General features: G+C 39.8%; 1 protein-coding gene across 1 annotated transcript; it reads left to right on the forward strand.

Moving 5' to 3' along the window:
- The first annotated feature begins 2 nt into the window (after positions 1–2).
- On the forward strand, positions 3–2099 carry CARTPT (CART prepropeptide). The gene is made up of 3 exons (XM_026498420.4): positions 3–161; positions 585–668; positions 1574–2099. The coding sequence occupies exons 1-3, from the start codon at positions 3–5 to the stop codon at positions 1679–1681; spliced, it is 351 nt and encodes a 116-aa protein (XP_026354205.3). The 3' UTR covers positions 1682–2099.
- The last annotated feature ends 19660 nt before the right edge of the window (positions 2100–21759 follow it).

The raw sequence follows: 21759 nt of genomic DNA on the forward strand, positions 1-21759 counted from the left end.
CCATGGAGAGCCCCCGTCTTCGGCCGCTGACCCTCTTGGGTGCCGCCCTGCTTTTGCTGCTACCTCTGCTGGGTGCCCGTGCCCAGGAGGACGCTGAGCTCCAGCCCCGAGCCCTGGACATCTATTCTGCCGTGGAGGATGCCTCTCATGAGAAGGAGCTGGTGGGTATCTCCCGGACCCCCCTTGGCTGCCTCCCGGTCCTTTCCTTTGTACTCGTCCGTCTTCTTTCCCTCCTTCCCCGCCCCCATTGCCAGAATCGGGGTGCAGGGAGATGAGCGTAAAGCCCGGGCTTCCATCTGAAAATCGTCTGGAGCCCACTGCTTCAGGCAGTTTGTAGAGTGAATCCCTTATCCCGGGCCCTCGGAGCACCTGGAGCTTCAGAGTCCAAGGGACTCGCGGTCTGTATGTGAGACGGTGCTCGCTAAGTTAATACCCCTTGAATGTCGTCCCTTTCTGTCCTTGAAGTCCCGGGGTGAAGTGTGTGTGGTTCCGGGGCTCTTTGTAACTAGGGCTGGGAGTGAGCACCTGGCTGGGCTCGCAGCCAATGCGGCAACTTTGGGCTCCGGGGGGGCGATGTGTTGCAGATTGAAGCGCTACAGGAAGTCCTGAAGAAGCTCAAGACTAAAAGTATTCCGATCTATGAGAAGAAGTACGGCCAAGTCCCCATGGTAAGGCTTTGGGGTCACCCCCTCCCCATGTTTTTCCAAGAGGAAATATACCACTTTGAGTATTATGCATTGACCTTCTACCTGCGATGTTGTTAAATCAGGTAATGGGTTTGCAGAATTCTGTGGGCTCTCTTTTGTTTTCCACCGCCAACCATGCCCCTTGGTTTCTAACAGCAAAGAGTAGAACGTCCATTTCGGAGGATCCAACAGCTGGTGCCAGGAACCAGCTCTTGGGTCTGTGTGGAGGGGAGCGTTTCTTGAAGATGGGTTTTTTCATCTCATGAAAAATTCTCTGAATTGGAAGAGCCCTTAAATCTACTCAGTTCTTGTTCCTCCAATTTTCTTCTTGCCATCTGGAGTACTGCCAGTTTTTCTGATCTAAGTTTTAAGGTTAAAATTCTTGATTTCCCGGCTTATCACTTTCCTTGGGGAATTACACATGCACACGCTTGTGTTTTCTCTCTCTCTCTCTCTCTCTCTCTCACACACACACACACACACACACACACACCTCTTCCTTGGGATGAGGAGTCTGAAAGCAGGGAGCAGAGGCTGTGACAAAATACAGGTCTATTGTTTGTTTATTTCTTAGAAAAATGTCTGGTTGATTATTTTTCTTTTTGATAAACAATTAAGGGAGTTAGAAAATGTGCGCCCTCCCCCCAAAATAAAAAGTGGAATAAAGTAGGAGGGGCTCAATAATTTAAATTTTTTTCTGTTTATGTTCTCTCACTGAAATTTTAAGGCTCTCTGTGTTTCAGGTCTGACCATACTTAGACCTCTCGTGATGGTGATAGGTTCCACCTATCTCTCCCAAGAGGCAGACATTGTGTTGATGGGGAGATGTGCCTGTTGGGAGCCCGGGTTTGTTTCTGTGGGAAGACCACACATTGTGTTGTTTTCAGTGCCACGCTGGGGAGCGGTGCGCAGTGCGAAAAGGAGCGAGGATTGGGAAGCTGTGCGACTGTCCCCGAGGAACCACCTGCAATTCTTTCCTTTTGAAGTGCTTGTGAGGCACCCACCCAGGTCCATAAATCCCCACTGCCCCTACTTTCCCTGAGAGGACCACACCTTCATCCCTGGAGTTCGCCTTTAGCAACAAAGTTTGCATTTCCCTCTGAGGGTTAAGGGGCTTTTTCCTGCTGTTCCCAAATAAAAGAACACATTAGATGTTACTGTGTGAAGGATAATGCCTTGTATGGTGTTGATACATGTGCAAAGTATTCTTTTCTTATTCATCTGACACCCTCTTATGTATCTTTGTGTAAAGAAGGGGAACTTCACTTTGAAAATTGTATTTTTGTATGTGATGTGGCAGGATGAAAATTAGACTTAGTTAATCTTGGTAGATGATATCACAACCTGGAAGATGACCCGAAATGACACAACTTGCAGCATGTACAAATTATACATAATAAAGTGTTTTTAATAATTGCTCATACTGTATCATTGTTTCTATGTCATAAGTAATTTAAGTAAAAGTGGTGGAATTAATCATGCTGTTGTTTTCAAAGAGAAATATTTTAAAAATAGCAGTCTATTGGGAGAACAGCACCTTGGCTCCAAGGAGTTTTCATCATTAATTGGGAGCTTGCCACAAAAGCTTTGATGCACTCTGTTTTTCTTTGATTGCAGTGTGTGTATGTGTGTGTGTGTGTGTGTGTGTGTGAGAATTGGAGATGGTTGGAGTTGAGCTGATGTGATATTATTAAAACCTTTAGTAGACTCCTTAATTTTCACAGTGAGAACAATAAAAGATAAATTGTTTCAGACTTTAGCCCCATTAAAAGCAGTTTGAAAAATTGAGATTTTTGTTTTGGCTACTCCTTTATTAGAAAATATTCATTGATAAAAAATGGATTCTTTGGGGGCTTATTGTTTGTCCAAAGGAAGGGGAATAGCTGTATTAGGTGCTTTAAATGTGTGAGACCCACTCATTTCCACTACTTAATATACAATCCTGCGTGGGGCATGTGGGTGGCTTAGTCTGTTCAGCGTCTGCCTTTGGCTCAGGTCGTGATCCCAGGGTTCTGGGATCGAGTCTCGCATCAGACTCACTGCTCAGTGGGGAGCTTGCTTCTCCCTCTCCTTCTGCCTCACCACCTGTTTGTGCTCTCTCACTCTCTGATTTAAATAAAATCTTTAAAAAATACATAATTTTGGTTAAATTATCTGTTCAAAGGAAAAATAGTCATTTTAATAAATAGTTTCGAGGGGAACAAATGAGAATTGATAGGTGGTAAATTCAACTCAAGAAATCTAAAAATCTTAAATGTAAAGGTTAGTATCCTTTAAATGTTTCTGAGTGTTTACCCGAGGTCACATTCCTAAGGGCTTAAACCAGAGTAAATAACATATGAGAAGCAGCATCATGAGACAAACAGGTGCTTACAGTTTCCAAGTGCAAACTCAAGAGGCGCCTGCATAATATTAGTATTAAAAAAGAAAGTCCCTCCCCTGCTTCCTAGGGAGATAGAGTATGCTGATAGAAAATATGCTCATACATAATTGCTATTTGTGGTTTTCTCATTGTTACTATTAGCATGGCTCATTCCCTCAATTCCAAGAAAGATACTATTACAGTTTTTCAGAGAAGGAAGCAGAGGTCAAGAGAGATGATGGAAATCATCTTGGTCAGGTCATATAATCCAAAATCCTGATTTCAGCTCTAATCCCTCTGACTCTCTAGATTTATTTGCCTTTTGCTTCCATATCACTCTGGGCAATAGAACAGGTTGTTTGGACTCCCAAATTCCCCAGAAAGCACTTCTTTCTTTAATAGAAATTAGCTCACTAGGGTGCCGATGTATCTTTTGGGGTCACATTTCTACTTGAATTCCTCTTTGACAGTTTTAGTTGTGATTGAAATGTGTTACATTTTAATCCTGAAAAACTGCCAGCAGTTCTTTAATGGTTTCATTATCTGCTACTTTTCCAGAAAATATTTAAGTTAAAATCCTGATCATCTTCTTGAGTCCCTTAACTGTTTTCATTCATGTCAGTCCTAAATAAATAAGATCAGGAAATTGCTTTAACCATTGATTACTGCACAGGCAGGACCCTGAAGGATAACACTGAGAAGTACTTCCTATTGCAGCCTGGAATGTTTCCCCAAAAGAAAGAGATGCTGCAGGACTTTGTGATTCAAAGACAGGAATAAGAATTCTGCTCCAAACCCCTTTAACTCTGTCACCCTGACTTCTATGTCACCCCATTCTTTCTTGTTTCATTTGACTAAAGGATATGGACTGAGGGGGAATTGGTAATGAGGAATCTGTGGGCTGGGTACAAAAAGGCTTTTTCCAAAAGTTTGGTCTAGGGATCCAAGTTTTAAGTTCATGGTGGTAATGACATTCTATACTAACGATGGCAACATTTAATCTGAGTGGCTTGGTAGAAACTTCTCATTTTGTCAGAATTAGACCTCCTCTTCAACTGGAATGCCTTACTGTGTTTAATGACTGAAGGTCTCTGTGGTAGAGGAGGAGAATGTTAAATGTTTAAAAAAGTTTAGTAAGAAAAGAAGTCATCCATGTGCAATCACCCATGTACGAGCCCCAGAGATCTTCTGAGATTGGCTGAAGGATCAGGGGTCTGAGAGTTGACAAGTATCTACATCTAAAGATCTGAAGAACGTTACAGGCATAGGAATGGTGTTGCTAGAGCAGTGGTTCTCACAAGGTCTAGAGGTGATATGTGAAAGTTACTGGAGGACTTTTCTCAACTACACATAACTACTGCCCTTCCTACAGTAATTGCTGATGTCTCACCCCTCCCTCTTTGCTAGAATCTGGAGGCCTGTGAGGGACACATCCTGTACCTAGGTTCCCACACACCCTTCCCAAACCTAATAATGGTACATCAGATTCTGGTTATTGACAAAGATTCTTTCTTGACCAGACTTGAGTCAGGCTTGAACCTCCTTCTGGGCCTATCTATGCACTCCCTTATAAAATCCAGTTTTAGCAAGAATCCTGATAAATCAATTTATCAAGAGTCCCACAGCCTTCTCATCTTCCACCATCTCCCAAGTAATGTCTGAGCACTCTGACCTGTCTTTAGCAAAGATCCTGTCAGGTTGGTTTATCTTGAATTTCCCTGACCCCTGATGTTTCCCATTAATAATTTCCCATCCAATTCTTGGCTATAAATTCTTACTTGCCCATGCTATATTAGGAACTGAGCCCTGTTCTATCCTGAAGTCTCTTTTCCTCTATTGCAGTAATCTTGAACAAAATCTTATATGGCTATAATGACTTTCTAATTCTAGTTTTTCTTTGACAGGGGAGACTATCTAGGATTGTTAGTTTGAATAAGACCCTCAAATTGTTTTGAGAAGCTTCCTATCCTAGAGCCACTGCAATACTGAGCTTGTTTTTGGGATAGTCCCTTTCATTCTACACTTGTTTGAGTGCCTTTCACATGCTGAGTATTGAGAACATAATGATAAACAAGATAGACATAATCGTTGTTTTGAGTTTACAGTCAAGTGATTTTTGTCTTTTGGTGAGATTAGATAATAAGAAACAAAAATTATAAGCCATAATAAATTCTATGAATTTATGTTGACATGATTGAGGCTGTGTACTCTTAGAAAATGAATACCAGGGGCGCCTGGGTAACGCAGTCATTGGGTGTCTGCCTTCGGCTCAGGGCGTGATCCCGGCGTTATGGGATCGAGCCCCACATCAGGCTCCTCTGCTGGAAGCCTGCTTCTTCCTCTCCCACTCCCCCTGCTTGTGTTCCCTCTCTCGCTGGCTGTCTCTGTCAAATAAATAAATAAAACCTTAAAAAAAATGAATACCAGATAAGAAGAGGTCCAAGTGGCTTTCCCTGGAAATAAGTCTTTGAGCCCCCTTGGGTGTACACTTTCACCTTGACCAGGTGGAATTTGCAGATGTTCATAGATCAGGAATATCTCAAGGGAAAAGTAAGGCTGAGAGTAAAGAGGGTGGTGGTTCTGGCATCAGCTTTCAGTCTTTATTTCACTGATGGTTGGGTGGCTAAATATAATTCTCTCTTGCCTGGCTAATGTGTGTTTATAATTTGTTTCCCTTGCCTTTGTAGATGTATGTGCTCTGTTCAGGGTCCCTAGTCTAGAGGGTCTATCAGCACAGCTGTTTTGGCCAAAGAATAGTTTATGCAAATATTTCTAACTGGTGTTCCCTGAACTACTGAGAAGAGGAATCAGCAACAAGGAAGAGGTTAAGCATTTAGAAGAAAGAGGAGGTAATTGGTGAAGTGAAACTCTTGTCAGGAATGGGAGGATGTGATTCAGAGCCAGGAAAAAGATAGCTTTGGGAAGGACAGAGAGTACATGATATGTAAAGATATAGGGGACTTTAATACATGTGCTGGCAGAAGTTGGGGGTACTTATTTCATGGCTTCTGTTTTCCAAGGAAAGTAGGCTATAAACTGATCTGAGAAGAAGGTGAAGCAAATTAGCTATTTAATAATTACATATACACAGTATAGAAACTGATGATAGCCTATCCTCTACTATAATACGACAGATTCATCATAAGACATGATATGTTAGGTACTAGACAGAGAGGAAGATGAATTTAGAGGGCACAGAGGTGAGTTATCAAGGCCTGTAGACAAAAGTGGTATTTCAGTATTCTTTTAAGAATGTGTAATATTTCAAAATGTGGAAATTGGGGAAATATCCTTTAAGATGTGGAAAATAGTGTGAATGAAAATGTGCAAGGAGGGACACCCGGCTGGCTAGTCAGTGGAGCATGCAACTCTTGTTCTCAAGTGTTAAAATAACTTTTATGAAATTTTAGTGGAAATAGATGGCAGTTGTTTTCCTAATGTTTCTATTAAAATAAAATTGGGCATTTCTGTTTTAGGATGTCAGAACTTTGGAGGAATTTTGCCTGGTCTAGAAAATCTAAAGGTGTGGAAACTGTTGGACTCGTGGTGATTTATGAAATGAGGAGTCTGAAAGGCTGAGAGGATGGTATATGCCAGAGAGAGAGAACAGGCACGGATATTGCAGGGGGGAGACTGAAGGTTTGAATATATGAGGGACCTGGAGCTTCTCTAGATTGCTCTAGATTCCAGTGCAGATGTGGCTTCAGCAAGGGGAGGCAAGCACAGAGCAGTGCTGCAATGGAAGCAGGAAGCCTGGTTTCCAGTCATGGTTCTGCCACTCAGCTGTGTAACCTTAAGCAAGTCACAGAACCGTGCAGGACCTCAGACGTGCACACATGGAAGAGTCCCTTTCCAGTTCAAATATTTCAAGGCTTCATTCTACATTATTTGGTCATGTCTAATATTCTGTGTTTGAGCAACTGGGAAATAAAGCAAATATGCTCCAGCCCAAACTGATTTTGGCTTTACTTGAACTGCAGGCCTTAACAAGAAGGAATAAACCTAAAATCACCTCAATATTTTTAAGTTTAGATATCTTAAATGCTAAACAATCTTGTGATGAGCCCTAAGCACTTGGAATTTGAAGATAAATTGCTTTAAAATTATATACATACATATTATATATATAAAGTACAGTTCTATTTAAATTATAAATGTATACTGATGTCAAATAAATATATAAATTTATATACTTACCTATCCTTATGTAACTATATTTAATTTACATATGTAAATAATGTATAGTATATATAATTGAATATAATATATGATGTATATATAATGTATATTATACATTATATATAATTTAAAAACTATGTGTGTATTAAAATGTGTTTTATTTTAAACACATTTATTCTATATAATTATAAAATATGAATATAATTACATATTATAAATTACGTGTATATAACTTATATACATTAGTTGCTTCAGTATAATTTGCTTCCTTTTGTATTCTCATTTCCCAATTTTTATTGGTGGTTAGGACCCAGCTGGGGCTTTCTAAGGAGGCACACACACGCAGGCTTCATAAAGACTGAAAACCTCTAAACATATAACTGGAGAACTTTATTTACTTATTTAATATTTTATTTATTTATTTATTTATTTATTTATTTATTTATTTATTTGACAGAGAGCACAAGCAGGGGAAGCCACAGAGGGAGAGGGAGAAGCAGGCTCCCCGCTGAGCAGGGAGCCCGATGCAGGGCTCAATCCCAGGACCCTGGGATCATGACCTGAGCCGAAGGCAGATGCTTAACTGAGCCAACCAGGTGTCCCTGGAGAACATTTTTAGCTTGGGAACTTTATTTTTTTAAATTTATTTTTATTTTTTAGAGAGTATGAGCCAGGGGAGGGGCACAGGGAGAGGAAGAGAGAATCCCAAGCAGATTACCTACTGAGTGCAGAACTTGAGGCGGGGCTCCATCTCACGACTCTCAGATCATGACCTGAGCCGAAATCAACAGCCCAATGCTTAACCCACCGAGCCACCCAGGCGCCCCTTAACTTGAGAACTTTATACTAGCAATACTTTAAAGGCTCTAAAGCCTTAAAGCCACGCTTCTGAGGAATTGAGCTCCGGTGTCTCAGCTGAGCTTCTACTTTATATATTCCATTCATTGTCTCTCATGATTTATAATGTCAACCTTAAGGTTCCAGAGCCGTTGGGTTTTGTGGGTTTATTAGGAGTTTGTTGTGATTTTCACTATATAGTTTACAGACCTACTTTATACATGGTCTTAATTTTGGGATTGGTCACAGAATTTCAGAATTGAAAGGAAACTTTGAGGTCATTTAATTAAATCTCCCTTTATAAATGAAGAAATGGAAGACTTAATGGTAAAGTGACTTGCCCATTCCTACAGTGACCAAGTGAAAATTCAGTGAAGCAATCAATCTATATTTGGTAAGTTGTAGGACATTTTATCCAACAGATTCCCTCTTAGGACAAGCCGTCTTCCTTTGGGAGACTGCCTTGACAAGTGTTTAGGGCGGAAGTAAACCCTCCTTGATTATGTTTTATTTATCTTTCAATCTCCTTTTACTCTATTTTAAAATTTGATTTCCTTTTGACTCAAGTTATCTAGATGCATTTGGTGACAAACAATATATAAGCCAATTCTAATGAATTTTATGTCTAAAGGGGGAATTTATTGTAAGGTGATCAGAGGACAGGAAATATAGGCGTGCAGTAAGAAAGCGGATACCCAGGGCCAGTAGGAGTCATTTCCCCTCTCAGTCTCTCTCTTACTTCCTTACCCACACATGTTTCTTTGTCTCTCCATCTTGCTTTGTATAGGTTTACCTAGGGTCTAGTAGTGGAACTGTTGGTTGTACAATACGCTTATTTTCAGCTTTACTAGATAATGCCAGATTGCTCTCTAAAATGGCTGTACGCGTGTATGCTCCTACCAGTGGTGTGTTCCACAGCCTCACCTATGCTTGGAATGGTTATCTTCAAAATTTTTGCCAGCCTGGTGCACCCGGCTGGCTCGGTCAGATGAGCACGTGACACTTGATCTCGGGGTTGTAAGTTCAAGCCTCACGCTGAGTGTAGAGATTACTTAAAAAAAAAAAACTTAAAAATTTTTGGGCAATCTGATACCATTTTTATCAATGGTATCTCATTGTTTTAATTTGCATTCATTCCTTTGACTACTCAGGGCAGGCATATTTTTTTTATTTATATCTTCTCTTTTGTGAATTGTCTCTTCATGTACTGTGCCTATTTTTCAGTTGGGTTATATGTCTTTTTCTAATCAATTTGTAGAAGTTCCTCATGTATAACTTGAATACTGTGTCCTTATTGTCTGTATAGTGTTGCAAATAGCTCTTTCTAATCTGTGGCGTATCTTTTTACCCTAGTATCATTTGCTGTGCAGAGTTATAAATCTTAATGTAGCCAAATCTTTTCCTTTCATGTTTGTGCCAAGTTTAAGACATAATCCTTGTTCAAATCATAAAGACGTTCTGCTATAATTTTTTTAATATTTTGGAATTTTGTACTTAAAGATTATTAATCCATCTGAAATTTGTTTTTGTGTGTGGTGATATGAGATTTCATATTTTTTGCATGGGAAAATCATAGTTTCATCAGTACTTTTTGAAGACTCTGCTTTTTACTGCTGATGTGTATTACCACCTCTGTCAATTTAAAGGGTTTTTTTTTTTTTTTTTTTTTTTGATCTGTTTCTAAACTCTCTAACCTGTTCCATTGACTTATTAGTTTATTTGGTCACTACAACCACATACTGTTTTTAGGGTACTTAAGCCTTGCTGTCTCTGCCAGCATCCCCCAGCCAGTACCTCCAGGAACACACCTGTAGTTGAACAAGTTAGATTTATTACTAGTTTCAGTTTAGGTTAGGGAACCGTGTGGCATCTCAGTAAGACTGTGAAAAAACAAACTTATTGTAGGATGTGGGCTTTTGTTGAATGATTCTGGGGAGGGCCTCAGCAGGAGCGGAATAACCCTGGTCTGGGTGTCTTCAGGAAGTGGGGACAATTCCATGTTTGATATCTCAGTAAATATTATCTATAGGGAGAACACACTAGAGTGAGGACAAAATTGTACTTGCTAAAGAAGTAGCAGTCCCTTGTTTTAGTGAGAGACGGGCATGCTTGGCATGTTGTGAGTTGTATAGGGACCTATTTTGTCTATATTTATGCAAAATTATCAAGTGGCTTTGTTCTAACTCAGCTTATTAGGGTCTCCGAGTGACCTTGTCGGAGGTGATGTTCCGTGAGGTGGTGTATGGCCTGCAGGAAGTACCCGGCCAGCTTCCAAAGCAGTGAGGCCAGCTGCAAGCTTCAGACCAATTCCTGGGTGGCTCATCTCATAGAACAGTCCTCTTTTCCTCACCCCTACACACTTCTTCAAAATACTTTTATTCTTGGTGCTTTACTGCTACACATGAATTTTAGCATCAGCTTGTAAAATTTTACAAAATTGCATTGAACTTACAAATTAATAATGGAAAGACCTGAAATGTTGACCTTATTTCATCTTTTGATTCATTAACATGGTCTCTCCACTTACTTAGATCTTTCAAAATGTCCTTCAATAACCTTAATGATTTTCTTCATATCAGTTTTGGATTTATTAGGTTTTAGACTTTTTTAAACTTTAGATTTATTATTTGGATTCTAATTTTTTGTTGCTAATATGTATGCTTTTTTTTTTTTTAAAGATTATTTACTTATTTATAAATATAGATAATATTTACTGAGATAGAGAGATAGAGACAGCCAGCGAGAGAGGGAACACAAGCAGGGGGAGTGGGAGAGGAAGAAGCAGGCTCACAGCGGAGGAGCCTGATGTGGGGCTCGATCCCATAACGCCAGGATCACGCCCTGAGCCGAAAGCAGACGCTTAACCGCTGTGCCACCCAGGCGCCCCTAATATGTATGCTTTTTAATTCTATCATATTTTATAATTGGTTTATTGATATATAGGAATGCTATATATCATGTTTATATATGGATGATATTCTGTAATGTTCCTGAGTTTTCCTATTTGTTCTAAATATTCTAATACATTGTTTTGGATTTTCCATGTAGGCAATCATGTTATCTGAAAACAAGGATAGCTTTCTCTTCCTTTCTAATTCTTACACTTTTACAAATTTTATTGCATTGACCAGGTCTGTCAGTATGTCAGTGGTATAGGGGGGGTGACAGACTTTCATACTCTTGACTTCATTGACAACGCTCCTGAAGTTTCATAGGAAATTATTTTGTTTGGTAAATTTTTAAAATACAAGCTCTTTCTTAGAAGAGTTGAGGAATTTTCCTCCTATTCCTAGTTTGATAAGCTTTTGTTTTGCAAACATAAACGAGTATTGAATTTTGTAGAACCTTTTTCTGCATTTATAGATATAATTCCATTTTTCTTACTGAATCTATTAGTAATCTGACTTAATCCACATCCTAGAGAAGTAGTCACCCTCCTGCAGAGCTCCACGGATACCTGCTAGTGGTTGAGCCGTCAGTCTTGGTCGAGTGCTGAAGTGGAAGGTCAGGGCTGGGGTCCAAACTTCCTCCATTTCCTATATCCACAGCCTCTGAACCAGATGTGTGGCTGGCTGATACTTCCACAGCCCAAGGCCCTAACATGTGATCCTTCTCTACGCTGGGAATGCAGTGGAAAAACCACCTACCTGCTCCTGCTCTTGTTCCCGCTACAAGTTGCTCCCCAAATACTGTTTGTGCTGCTTGGTCGTTCACCTTGTCTGCTTGACATGGTGAATTTACTGACAGATTTCTAATGGTGTTTTCCCCTTTATGGGATAAACTCTACTTGGTTATAACATATTTTATAATACATTTTAGCTTTGATTTGGTAATATACAAACCAAAGACTTTTATGTTTGTATTTCTAAGAAAGATTGGTTTGTCAATTTATTTTCTTATCTTGTCATCTGATTTTGGTAGTAGGCTAAATAGCCTCAAAAAATACATTAAAGAATTTGTTTCCCCTCTACTTTCCTGGTCCTTTGAAACAGTTTGTAAAGAAGGATTATCTGTGGAGGTCTGGTCGACTTTTTTGTCAGTGGGAAATTTTGGTAACTAAGTTTCTTTAATGATTTTTAATGACTTCGGTACTATGACTGGAGAAAGATGAGACATGAAAGATTCCAGTTGGACTTAATTAATTAATTAAAGATTATTTATTTGAGAGAGCATGCACAAGTGGGAGGGGCAGAGGGAGAGAGAATCTCAGAATCTCATGCAAACTCTGCACTGAGTCTCATGACCCTGAGATCACCACCTGGGCTAAAACCAAGAGTTGGATGCTTAACTGACTGTACCACTCAGGCACCTCCACTTGGGCTTACTTTAAATCTAGATAGGGAGGGTATAAAAAGATCTAAGAATAGGACAGAGAAGGGTTAAGTTTATGAATTTGTAATTTTAATTAATTAAAGGCTAAATTAAAAATCAGAGTAGTACTGGAGTAATCTTTTGTGTTGCCTCTCTCAAGTGCCTTGGGCTTCCAGTCCAGAACCTGGCTTTGCAGTGTTGGTTTGGGTCTCCTGGCCCCTGGTGCTCAGAGAGAGTCAGATGGTCGGGCGACTTTCCTGCTAGCTCTTTTCCAAGCAATGACTCAGTGATTCAGCCAGTGGTGTGTTTAGTTGCTGTTTCCAAGGCCATAGAGCTGTCCTCCTTCCCTGGGCTTGTGACTTTCTATAAGCTATAGACCCAGGCAGTCACCTGCAGGAACTAAAACAAATTTAGCTCATTTTCATGATTAGAAGAGCTCCACTTCAACCCCTGTTTTGGAGCAGTGTTAGTCCTTCTACCACATAGGAGCCAAACTTGTAGCCGCTACTGCCAGCTTTGGAACCATGAGTTGAGCAACTTCTCAGCTTCGGTCTGTTCATGACATTGCATTTTGATCCGTTGGGACATTTAGCTTCCTTTTTGAGGCTGGCTATATTGTTTAAGTTTTTTCTTTTTATATTTTCTCTGTCCTTGTGGGATTACTTCATGGTATGAACTTAAGGCACCAGTTATCCTGAAAGTATATGTCCCCATTCATTCTTTTATTGAAAAAATATATTATTTATTTGAGAGAGAGAGAGAGAACAAACAAACACACAGAGGGAGAGGAAGAGGGAGAAGCAGGCTTCCTGCTGGGCAGGGGGCCTGATGTTGCCTGGATCCCAGCACCCTGGGATCATGAACTGAGCCGAAGACAGACGCTTAACCAGTTGAGCCACCCAGGCTTCTCCAGCTTGACTTATATTCTTTTTTTTTTTAATGATTTTATTTATTTATTTGACAGAGAGAGAGAGAGACAGCAAGAAAGGGAACACAAGCAGGGGGAGTGGGAGAGGGAGAACACTGAGCCTGATGTGGGGCTCGATCCCAGAGCCCGGGGATCATGACCTGAGCTGAAAGCTGACGTTCAATGACTGAGCCACCCAGGTGCCCCCTGACTTATATTTCTAACTCTCTATTAAAACTACTTTTTATCGTGACCACCAACCAAGTTCACATTTATAAATCCAAAGTATGTTTTTCTACTCTCTTTCTGATCTCCAATGAATTGTTCAGTAAGCTTTTTTCACCCAAAGTAATAATTGATGGGTTTTTTTTTTTTTTGAAAAATGCTTATCAGTACTTCTTTTTTTCTATGCCATAGTTTATTTACAAACATATTGAGTATGCTGAATCCGAGAGTTGGATCCAGTTTTCAAAGAGATTGTACCTCTTACAATGTTTCTTTTCACATCTATTCAATGGATTAATTAAAACATCTTTATTTCTCAAGCAGTTGGTGTCTTACTGTAAAAAAATGTACAGCAAATCAGGTCCAAAGCACACAGTCATTATCCTTAGTAACTGCCACTTGTTTTCACTGAAAATGGCAAATTCTTCCCTGGGCCTCCTCACAGTGGCTCCTATGGACCACTGAGGTTACGAACCCCCAGATGCTCAGCCCCAACATAGTGTTGTTGGAAGTTCTGTGAAAGGTGCAGAGACCCAAGAGGAAAGAAATGGCCTCAATACTTCTTTTCTTTTTTTTTTCTATCCAATATCTAGCATGGTAAGATAGCTGTATCCACTTATTCATCCCTTTATTCATTACTCAACAAATAGTTTTGAGTACTTGCTCTATGTCTGGCACTGTGCTAGGCTCTAGGTATACATTGGAGAAGAAAACAGTCAAAAATGCCACGCTCAAGGAGCTTATGATCTTAGGTAACAAGAGTCTCTGTTTAAGTGGGACCCATACAAGTAAACTTAAGGAAAGAGAAAGATTCCTACAGTGGCTTTGAATCTCCCTTCCCTGGAAATTTGTGAAGAGCATCATCACTCTTATTTTTTTTCAGGTTGTGTATGTTTCCTTTTGTCTGTATATCTTAGCTTCTGATATTTGTTTCCACTTGGGCTCCAATAACCTATTTTGGCATACACTCTCCAATTACGCTTTGTCATTTATCTCCTGAGTTCTCAGTTTTACCCTCTCACCCCCAAACTCTCTGGTTGCTATAAAAGACCCACTACCTTCTCCCCCTCAACTTTTCAACAGCTCCTTGGGACCAGACCTAATTTCTGTTCTCTGATAATGATATTCACCATGTGCCAGAGGGACTTGCTCTCAGTTTTAATCTATGAATATTTCTGCATGAAAACCCATCCCATTCAGATGAGAAAGTCTGAACCTGTGTATGCAGAGCTATGCGCAAACACACACACACACACACACACACACACACACACACACACACGGCTCTTGTTTTCTGTCCATTGTCCCTGTTTCCCCAGAACACTCTCATGCTGTCACCAAGGACAGCTGCACACAGGGCCTGTCTGCTCTCTGGATGATTGAAACCATTAATAATTTACCGAACACTGGCTGCTGCCTTTCATTAATTATCACTATGCTAATGATGTCCCTCAGGAAAAGGGAAAAGTAATTCCTCCTCCATTGCAGTCTCAGTGGAGACAGACCATATTTCATAAATAAACCGGGGGTGGGCGTTTTGTCTTGAGTGTTTTCGAACTCTTCTTTTGCAGAGATAGAGGAGGTAGAAGTAGGCACAATCAGATAAAATTAAGGCAGGTAAATATTCTGTTTGAATATCAGTGTCAGTGTGCTGCTAATGTGAATCTGATTTAGCCTGTCTGTTCTTTCAGCTCGGATATGGGGTCACTTTTACTGAGATGTGTTCTTAGTACAGGTGGAGACTTTCTTAAAATGTGGCACCAAGAACTGGACATAATCTTCTAAAATGAGATTGTCTCATATAGTCGTGGATTACCTGTTCAGATCATGACTCTTGATAACTAGGAAGGCAGTTTTTTTCCCATTTGATCTGTCTCATTGACCCAAGGAGGATTCAATGAGTCAAAATATATTAACAGCACCTGAACACAAGAAGTATTCAATAAAGGCTAGCCATGACAAAGAATAAAGGAAAGTCTGCATAATTTCCTAGGCTAGGTGTGTTTGTGACTGGTATCTATAGGATTTTTTCCCAGACATTGTGGGAAATAACGGAGGAACTTCCTTATTGCATCTGAGCAACTGACAGATCATTCCTGTTCCCTTAGCAAAAAGCATCAGTTAGGCGTCTGGAAGTAGACCCTTAGGTAGGGTGCCTCCTATTAAAACAAAGAGGGTGTTTAATGCTAACTGCACCAAAAGTTCTACTAGCTGTTTGGGTATAGGTATAGGGTCCTGAATCTGTTCTGGAAGCCTGGCAGTTTTTCTTGTGTGGGGAGAAGGGAGCAGGCATTCAACCAGCAAACTGTTGCATGAGCACTGTCCTGGGTGCTGAAGTTTTCTTTCTTTTTAAAAGATTTATTGTTTCTAACTTCATTACTATTTTTCACAAAAATTGAGTAAAGGAGAAAATGGGAAGAAGGTTACCACTTCTGTTGGTTGTTCAAGTCTTTGTTGTTGTTGTTGTTTTTTCCTTCCTGAACTTTGCCCACGAGGCTGTCCCGTGTGTGTGTTCCAGCTGGAACTGTCTCCTTTGGAATGCTCCCTTTCTTAATGCAGAAGGTTGGAGGCTTCTGTCTCTTAAGAGGTTTCCTCTTTCTTTCTGCTTTAGGAAGACTTTAGTGTAGGTAGCTTTACACCAATACTGAGGACCTTAGGGGAAAGACTCCCCTTTGGGGTGTGTTTTTCTGCAGGTTTATCTTTCCTTGTCTCTTCTCATCCCTGACGAGATCTCTAAGACTAAGAGAGCATATGGACCTAAAGGCAATGGAACAAGGAAGCCACTAAAAAGGTTTTTCACTCTGGCTGCTTAGGTCAATCTAGATCAGCCAAAGCAAGACCCTCTGAAATATGCACAGTCTGCCCATCCAGGGTTCCTCAGAGAATGTTGGGAACAAAGCTCTATCTGGTAATCCTGTTTTAGCTTTATCTTCTATATTCATTTCTTTTACAGGGAACTAGTAGGAGGTCTCTTGGGCTTTGGCAGGCAGATGCTGGAGAATTTAGGGGTCTCATACACTTTTTTCTATTACTTTCCTTCTGAGACCTACACTGGTGTATTCTGCAGACTGAGCTGAGCATGTTCTCAGGGGAAAAGTCCCCCACAGAGCAGTGCCTCTGCACTGGAAGAGCCCCCTCGCAGTGATACTTAAGACCTCACCTGCAGCTGATACTCTTGGGCACTGCCCGCCATAGTGCTGGTCATATTTGAGTTTTGAGAGGAGAGGAAATGGTCTTTGGCTGAGGGCAGGTTTCTTACTGATCTCATACTGTAAATGCATTTGCATTTCCTTGTGAGTCAGGTGTGTAGTGGAGATTCAGGCTCTTGCAGCAGGAGAGAACATATACATGAAATCTGGTCGGGGATCCTTTTTGGGGCCAGAGAAGATGTATCCAGCGCTGTAACCTACGAAAGATGCACACTTCTCTGGGGCAGGGCCATTGTAAATGGTACAGAGTTTTGATGTCTGATTACTGGGGTCCAACACTGGTATTCATTTCTGGTACAACAGATTCTTCTGAAACGAGACTGGGCTTCTCGGTTTGCTGTCAAACATTTGATCCTGGTTATTTTTTTTTCTTTGTCCTGCTCTTTAGTAATCTTATTTCTGGTCTATTACTCTAGATAAAATGGATCTTACTGTAAAAGAAAAATGGATAGAACAAGCAATGTTTGTATTCTTAGAATCGTGAAGAGGTAATACTTTGAAAAGGCTGAGAACACAAAATCTGGATACTGATGGCCTGGGTTTGAATCCTAGCTGCCTTTCTGCTTAGATGGATTATCTTGGCCAAGATGGTTAGCCCTGTGAACTTCATTTTTCTCATCTTTAAATAGAACATAATAACAACCTCCAGGATTGTTGGGAAATTAAAATGTTAATGTGTGTTAAGTACTTAAAAATGCGTATTTAATTTTTTTAATGTGATAATTTACTGTTTCTTTCAATAGCTTCCCAAGGACAAGAATAATGTCTACTTTGCTCATCATTGGATGCCCAGAGATAGGCACAATGTCCAGAACATAATAGAAATGCGATTGATTTGTTGTAAGGGAGAATACTTTCAAATGGTTCTTCAAAGTCAGAGAAATAAGGTAGTTGAGGAAACATAGCACTTTGGAGTTAAGCACATGGCCAAGGATATATTGTGCTTCTCTTGGTCCCTGAGGGATGGGCTTAGCATGTACCAACAGCTAGACCAAGACCTTTTTGTTCTGCTTTATTTGGAGAAACAGAGAAACAAAGAAAAGAATAGAAAATGGGGTTGTGGGAAATGTTTGTTATAAGGGGCTGTGTACCTGACTCATAAGAGAGTGTGGTTGCTGTTTGTAGGAAGAGTCTAATGATCAATTCAGAAAACCCATTTTGTTACCTTTTCTAGCTTCAAGAGCCTGCTCACTTTCCTTGGCTTATAGCTCCTTTCCTCCATCTATAAGGCCAATATCATGCTGCCATCTCTTTTGTTTCCTCTTCCAATTTCGTCTTCCACTTAAAAAAATTTTTTTATATTATTTTTTAAAAAAGATTTTATTTATTTATTTGATATATATAGAGAGAGAGCACAGCAAGGTGAGCAGCATGTGGAGGCAGAGGGAGAAGCAGTCTCTCCGCTCAGCAGAGAGCCTGATGTGGGGCTGGATCCCAGGACCCTGAGATCATGACCTGAGCTGAAACCAAGAGTTGATTGTTCAACTGACTGCATCACCCAGGCGCCTCTCGTATTCCACTTTTAAGGATCCTTGTGATAACATTGGACCCATTGGGTGTTGTTTTCTCTGCCTAGGCTATTCTCTGTCTTCAGCTGCTGGACTGAGGTGTGGCTGTGTCCTTCCTGGCAGCTGGCCCAAGCTGTCAGCTTCCATGGTCACTCTGGGCCTGGTCAGACCCAAGTTTGGGCTGCCTGGTGTTGCGTCTACAGATATACCTGCCTTTGCTGCCATATGGATTTAAGGTCTTGGGCTTTCCAAGAAGGTGCTTACTTTTCTTAAAATGAAACTGAATAGACATTTTTGTCTATTTAGGACAGAAGTTGGGGCTTTTAAAGATTCTAAGTTATCATTGAGGGATGAGGAAGGTGAAAGCAGAGGAAAGAAGACAGAAATAGAAAGCTCCCAAGAGGCCTTCATAGCGGGTTTGGTAGAGGAGGTGATGTATTTGGGGATTTTATTAGAATAAAATTAAATAAGCTGTTTGGTGATGACTCAGGATACTTTTGGTTAAAAACAATGTCTGTGAACTGATAGAGTTTCTGTGTCCCAGCATGACGTTGTCAAGAGAAATCAATAGTATCTATTTTCCATTGTATTTGGCAAGTATGAGGATTGATTATCACAGCATGAAAGATGAAATACCTTTGAAGTGGGGAGTGAGGGAAATAGTCCCCGAGACTTTCTCTAGCACTCGATAGCATGGCAAATGCATTTTAGGCTTTTTTTCTTTGGAAGGTGAGCCCAGCAGCAGGAGTCCCAAGGCCTGATGAGGCTGAGGGCTCTTTTGACTTGGACACTGCTGATGTCATCCAGGTTTCTGCTTGTCTTGATTAGACTGAGAATAGCCAAGCTCTGCTCATTGAGACAGATAGTGATTTTGGCCAGGAAGTTCAGTCATCAGCAGTAATTACAATTGCTTTCTCAAATTTATTAGATCAGGAAATCTAATACACTTTCCATGAGTCCTCTCCCCACTTTTTGTTGGTATGTAGAATAATCTCACCAAGTTATTTCTGAGAAAATTGTTCCTAAAACAGAACTTAGTTATGAAATGCAAACTTTGACTTTCCTTTTTGCTGATATTGATGAAAAACCACCTTCTAAGCTATATGGACCTGGGCAATTGATCCAAGCTACTTAAGTAAGCACTTTACCTCCTTTTATACATTTGTAAAATGAGAAAACCAATGGCACCTAGGTCTTGAGTTTTTGTAAGTCTTAACCAAAATAATTTACTTAACACTTAGAAGATAAAAACACATGGTAGACCCTTAATCCATGTCAGCTATCATTACTATTATTAATAAGAACATGTAAAAGCACCTGAGATATTTATTGTAGTGAACAGAAATGGGTCCTTCTTAAGGTTTGTTCTGTGGTGGTACAGAAATGAACAGAGGGTTTGGAGAATAACTGAGTACAGCAAGTTGAATCCCGTATGTGTTGAAGATAAAAAGAAACAAGCTTGTTTAATTATAAAGCATTGCATATTTATTGTAGAGAACATACAATTATACAAAAAGAAAAAACTTACCCAAACTCTACAACCCAGAAATAACCATTATTAACATTCTGACATTTTTTTCTTCCAGACTTTTTTTTCCCTTGCATCTATAAATACACGTATTTTTAACATTTTGGGGATTATGTGCTATACAGTGTTATTTAAATTTTTATCTTTTATTTTCTTTATAATGTTTTTTATATACAATACATGAAAATGATCTAATAGACGGGTATTTAATGTATAAGGCATAATAATATGAACACCTGTGAATATCCTTTAACTCTTAGTCCTCCTCTTTAGCCCCTGAGGTAACCACTATCCCAAATTTTGTTTTTCATTTCCTTGCTTTTAAAATAAGAATGATTTTATTAATTATGTCATAATAATATATTGTTCGTTTTTGAGTTTTATAAAAACAGCATTATGCTGTCTATAATCTTCTTAGAATTGCTTTATTAAAAAAGATCAACATTGTATTTCCATAAATGGATATAGTTTGAGCCCTATTGTTTCATCAGACAACACGTCATTTTGTATAGTATTCTATTATGGGCTTATACACACTCTACAGAAATCCATTCTTCTATTGATGGATATGTAGGTTGTTTCTAGTTTTTGCTAAGATAGAGTTACAGAGAACTTTTCTGTATATATTACACAGGGTGGTGTCAGTTATCACCTGGGAAATGGTTAGAAATGCAATTTATTTATTTAAAAAATTATTATTAACATATAATGTATTATTTGTTTCAGGGGTACAGGTCTGTGGTTCATCAATCCTACACAACACACAGTGCTCATCACAACACATACCCTCCCCAATGTCCATCACCCAGCCACCCCCATCCCTCCCACCCTCCTCCCCTCCAGCAGCCCTCAGTTTGTTTCCTAAGATTAAGAGTCTCTTATGGTTTGTCTCCCTCTCTTCTTTCCTCTTGTTTCATTTTTTCCCTCTCTTCCCCTATGATTCTCTGCCTTGTTTCTCAAACTTCACATAGCAGTGAGAGCATATGATAGTTGTCTTTCTCTTATTGACTATTTCGTTTAACATAATACCCTCTAGTTCCATCCATGTTATTGCAAATATCAAGATTTCATTTTTTGATGGCTGCATAATATTTCAGTGTATATATATATACCACATTTTCTTTATCCATTAATCTGACAATGGACATCTAGGCTCTTTCCATAGTTTGGCTATTGTGGACATTGCTGCTATAAACATTGGGGTGCAGGTGCCCCTTCAGATTACTACATTTGTATCTTTGGGTAAATACCTGGTAGTGCACTTGCTGGGTCATAGGATAGCTCTATTTTCAACTTTTTGAGGAACCTCCATACTGGTTTCCAGAGTGGCTGCAACAGCTTGCATTCCCACCAACAGTGTAAGAGGGTTCCCCTTTCTTCGCATCCTCGCCAACATCTGTCGTTTCCTGACTTGTTAATTTTAGCCATTCTGACTGGTGTGAGGTGGTATCTCATTGTGGTTTTGATTTGTATTTCCCTGATGCTGAGTGATATTGAACACTATTTCATGTGTCTGTTGGCCATTTGTATGTCTTCTTTGCAGAAATGTCTATTCATGTCTTCTGCCCGTTTCTTGATTGGATTATTTGTTCCTTGGGTGAAATGCAAATTCTTGAACCTCATTCCAGACCTCCTGAATCAGAAACTCTGGGATGGGCCCCAGAAATCTGTTTTAACCAGCCCTTCAAGTATTCTGATGCTTGCAGTTTGAGAACCACTGCTGTAGGGAATTTATTTAAGAGCGGGCTTACCGAGTCAAAGGGTATATGAATGCTCTGTTTTATAAGACTATGGTTGTTCAATACTCTAGCCACATGTAGATACTGAGCACTTGAAATGCAGCTACCATGAATGAGGAACTAAAATATTCAATTTAATTTTAATGTAAACACTGAAAATCGATGCAGTTCTTGGATAACTTTTTAATATGATTGGAGCAATTTTGGTCTGTCAATCTCCTTTTTCAACTATTAACTTTATGAAATATAAATAGAGATCAAGTATTTC

The sequence above is a fragment of the Ursus arctos genome, unplaced genomic scaffold (genome assembly GCF_023065955.2).
Source record: "Ursus arctos isolate Adak ecotype North America unplaced genomic scaffold, UrsArc2.0 scaffold_5, whole genome shotgun sequence".
NCBI classification, from domain to species: domain Eukaryota; kingdom Metazoa; phylum Chordata; class Mammalia; order Carnivora; family Ursidae; genus Ursus; species Ursus arctos.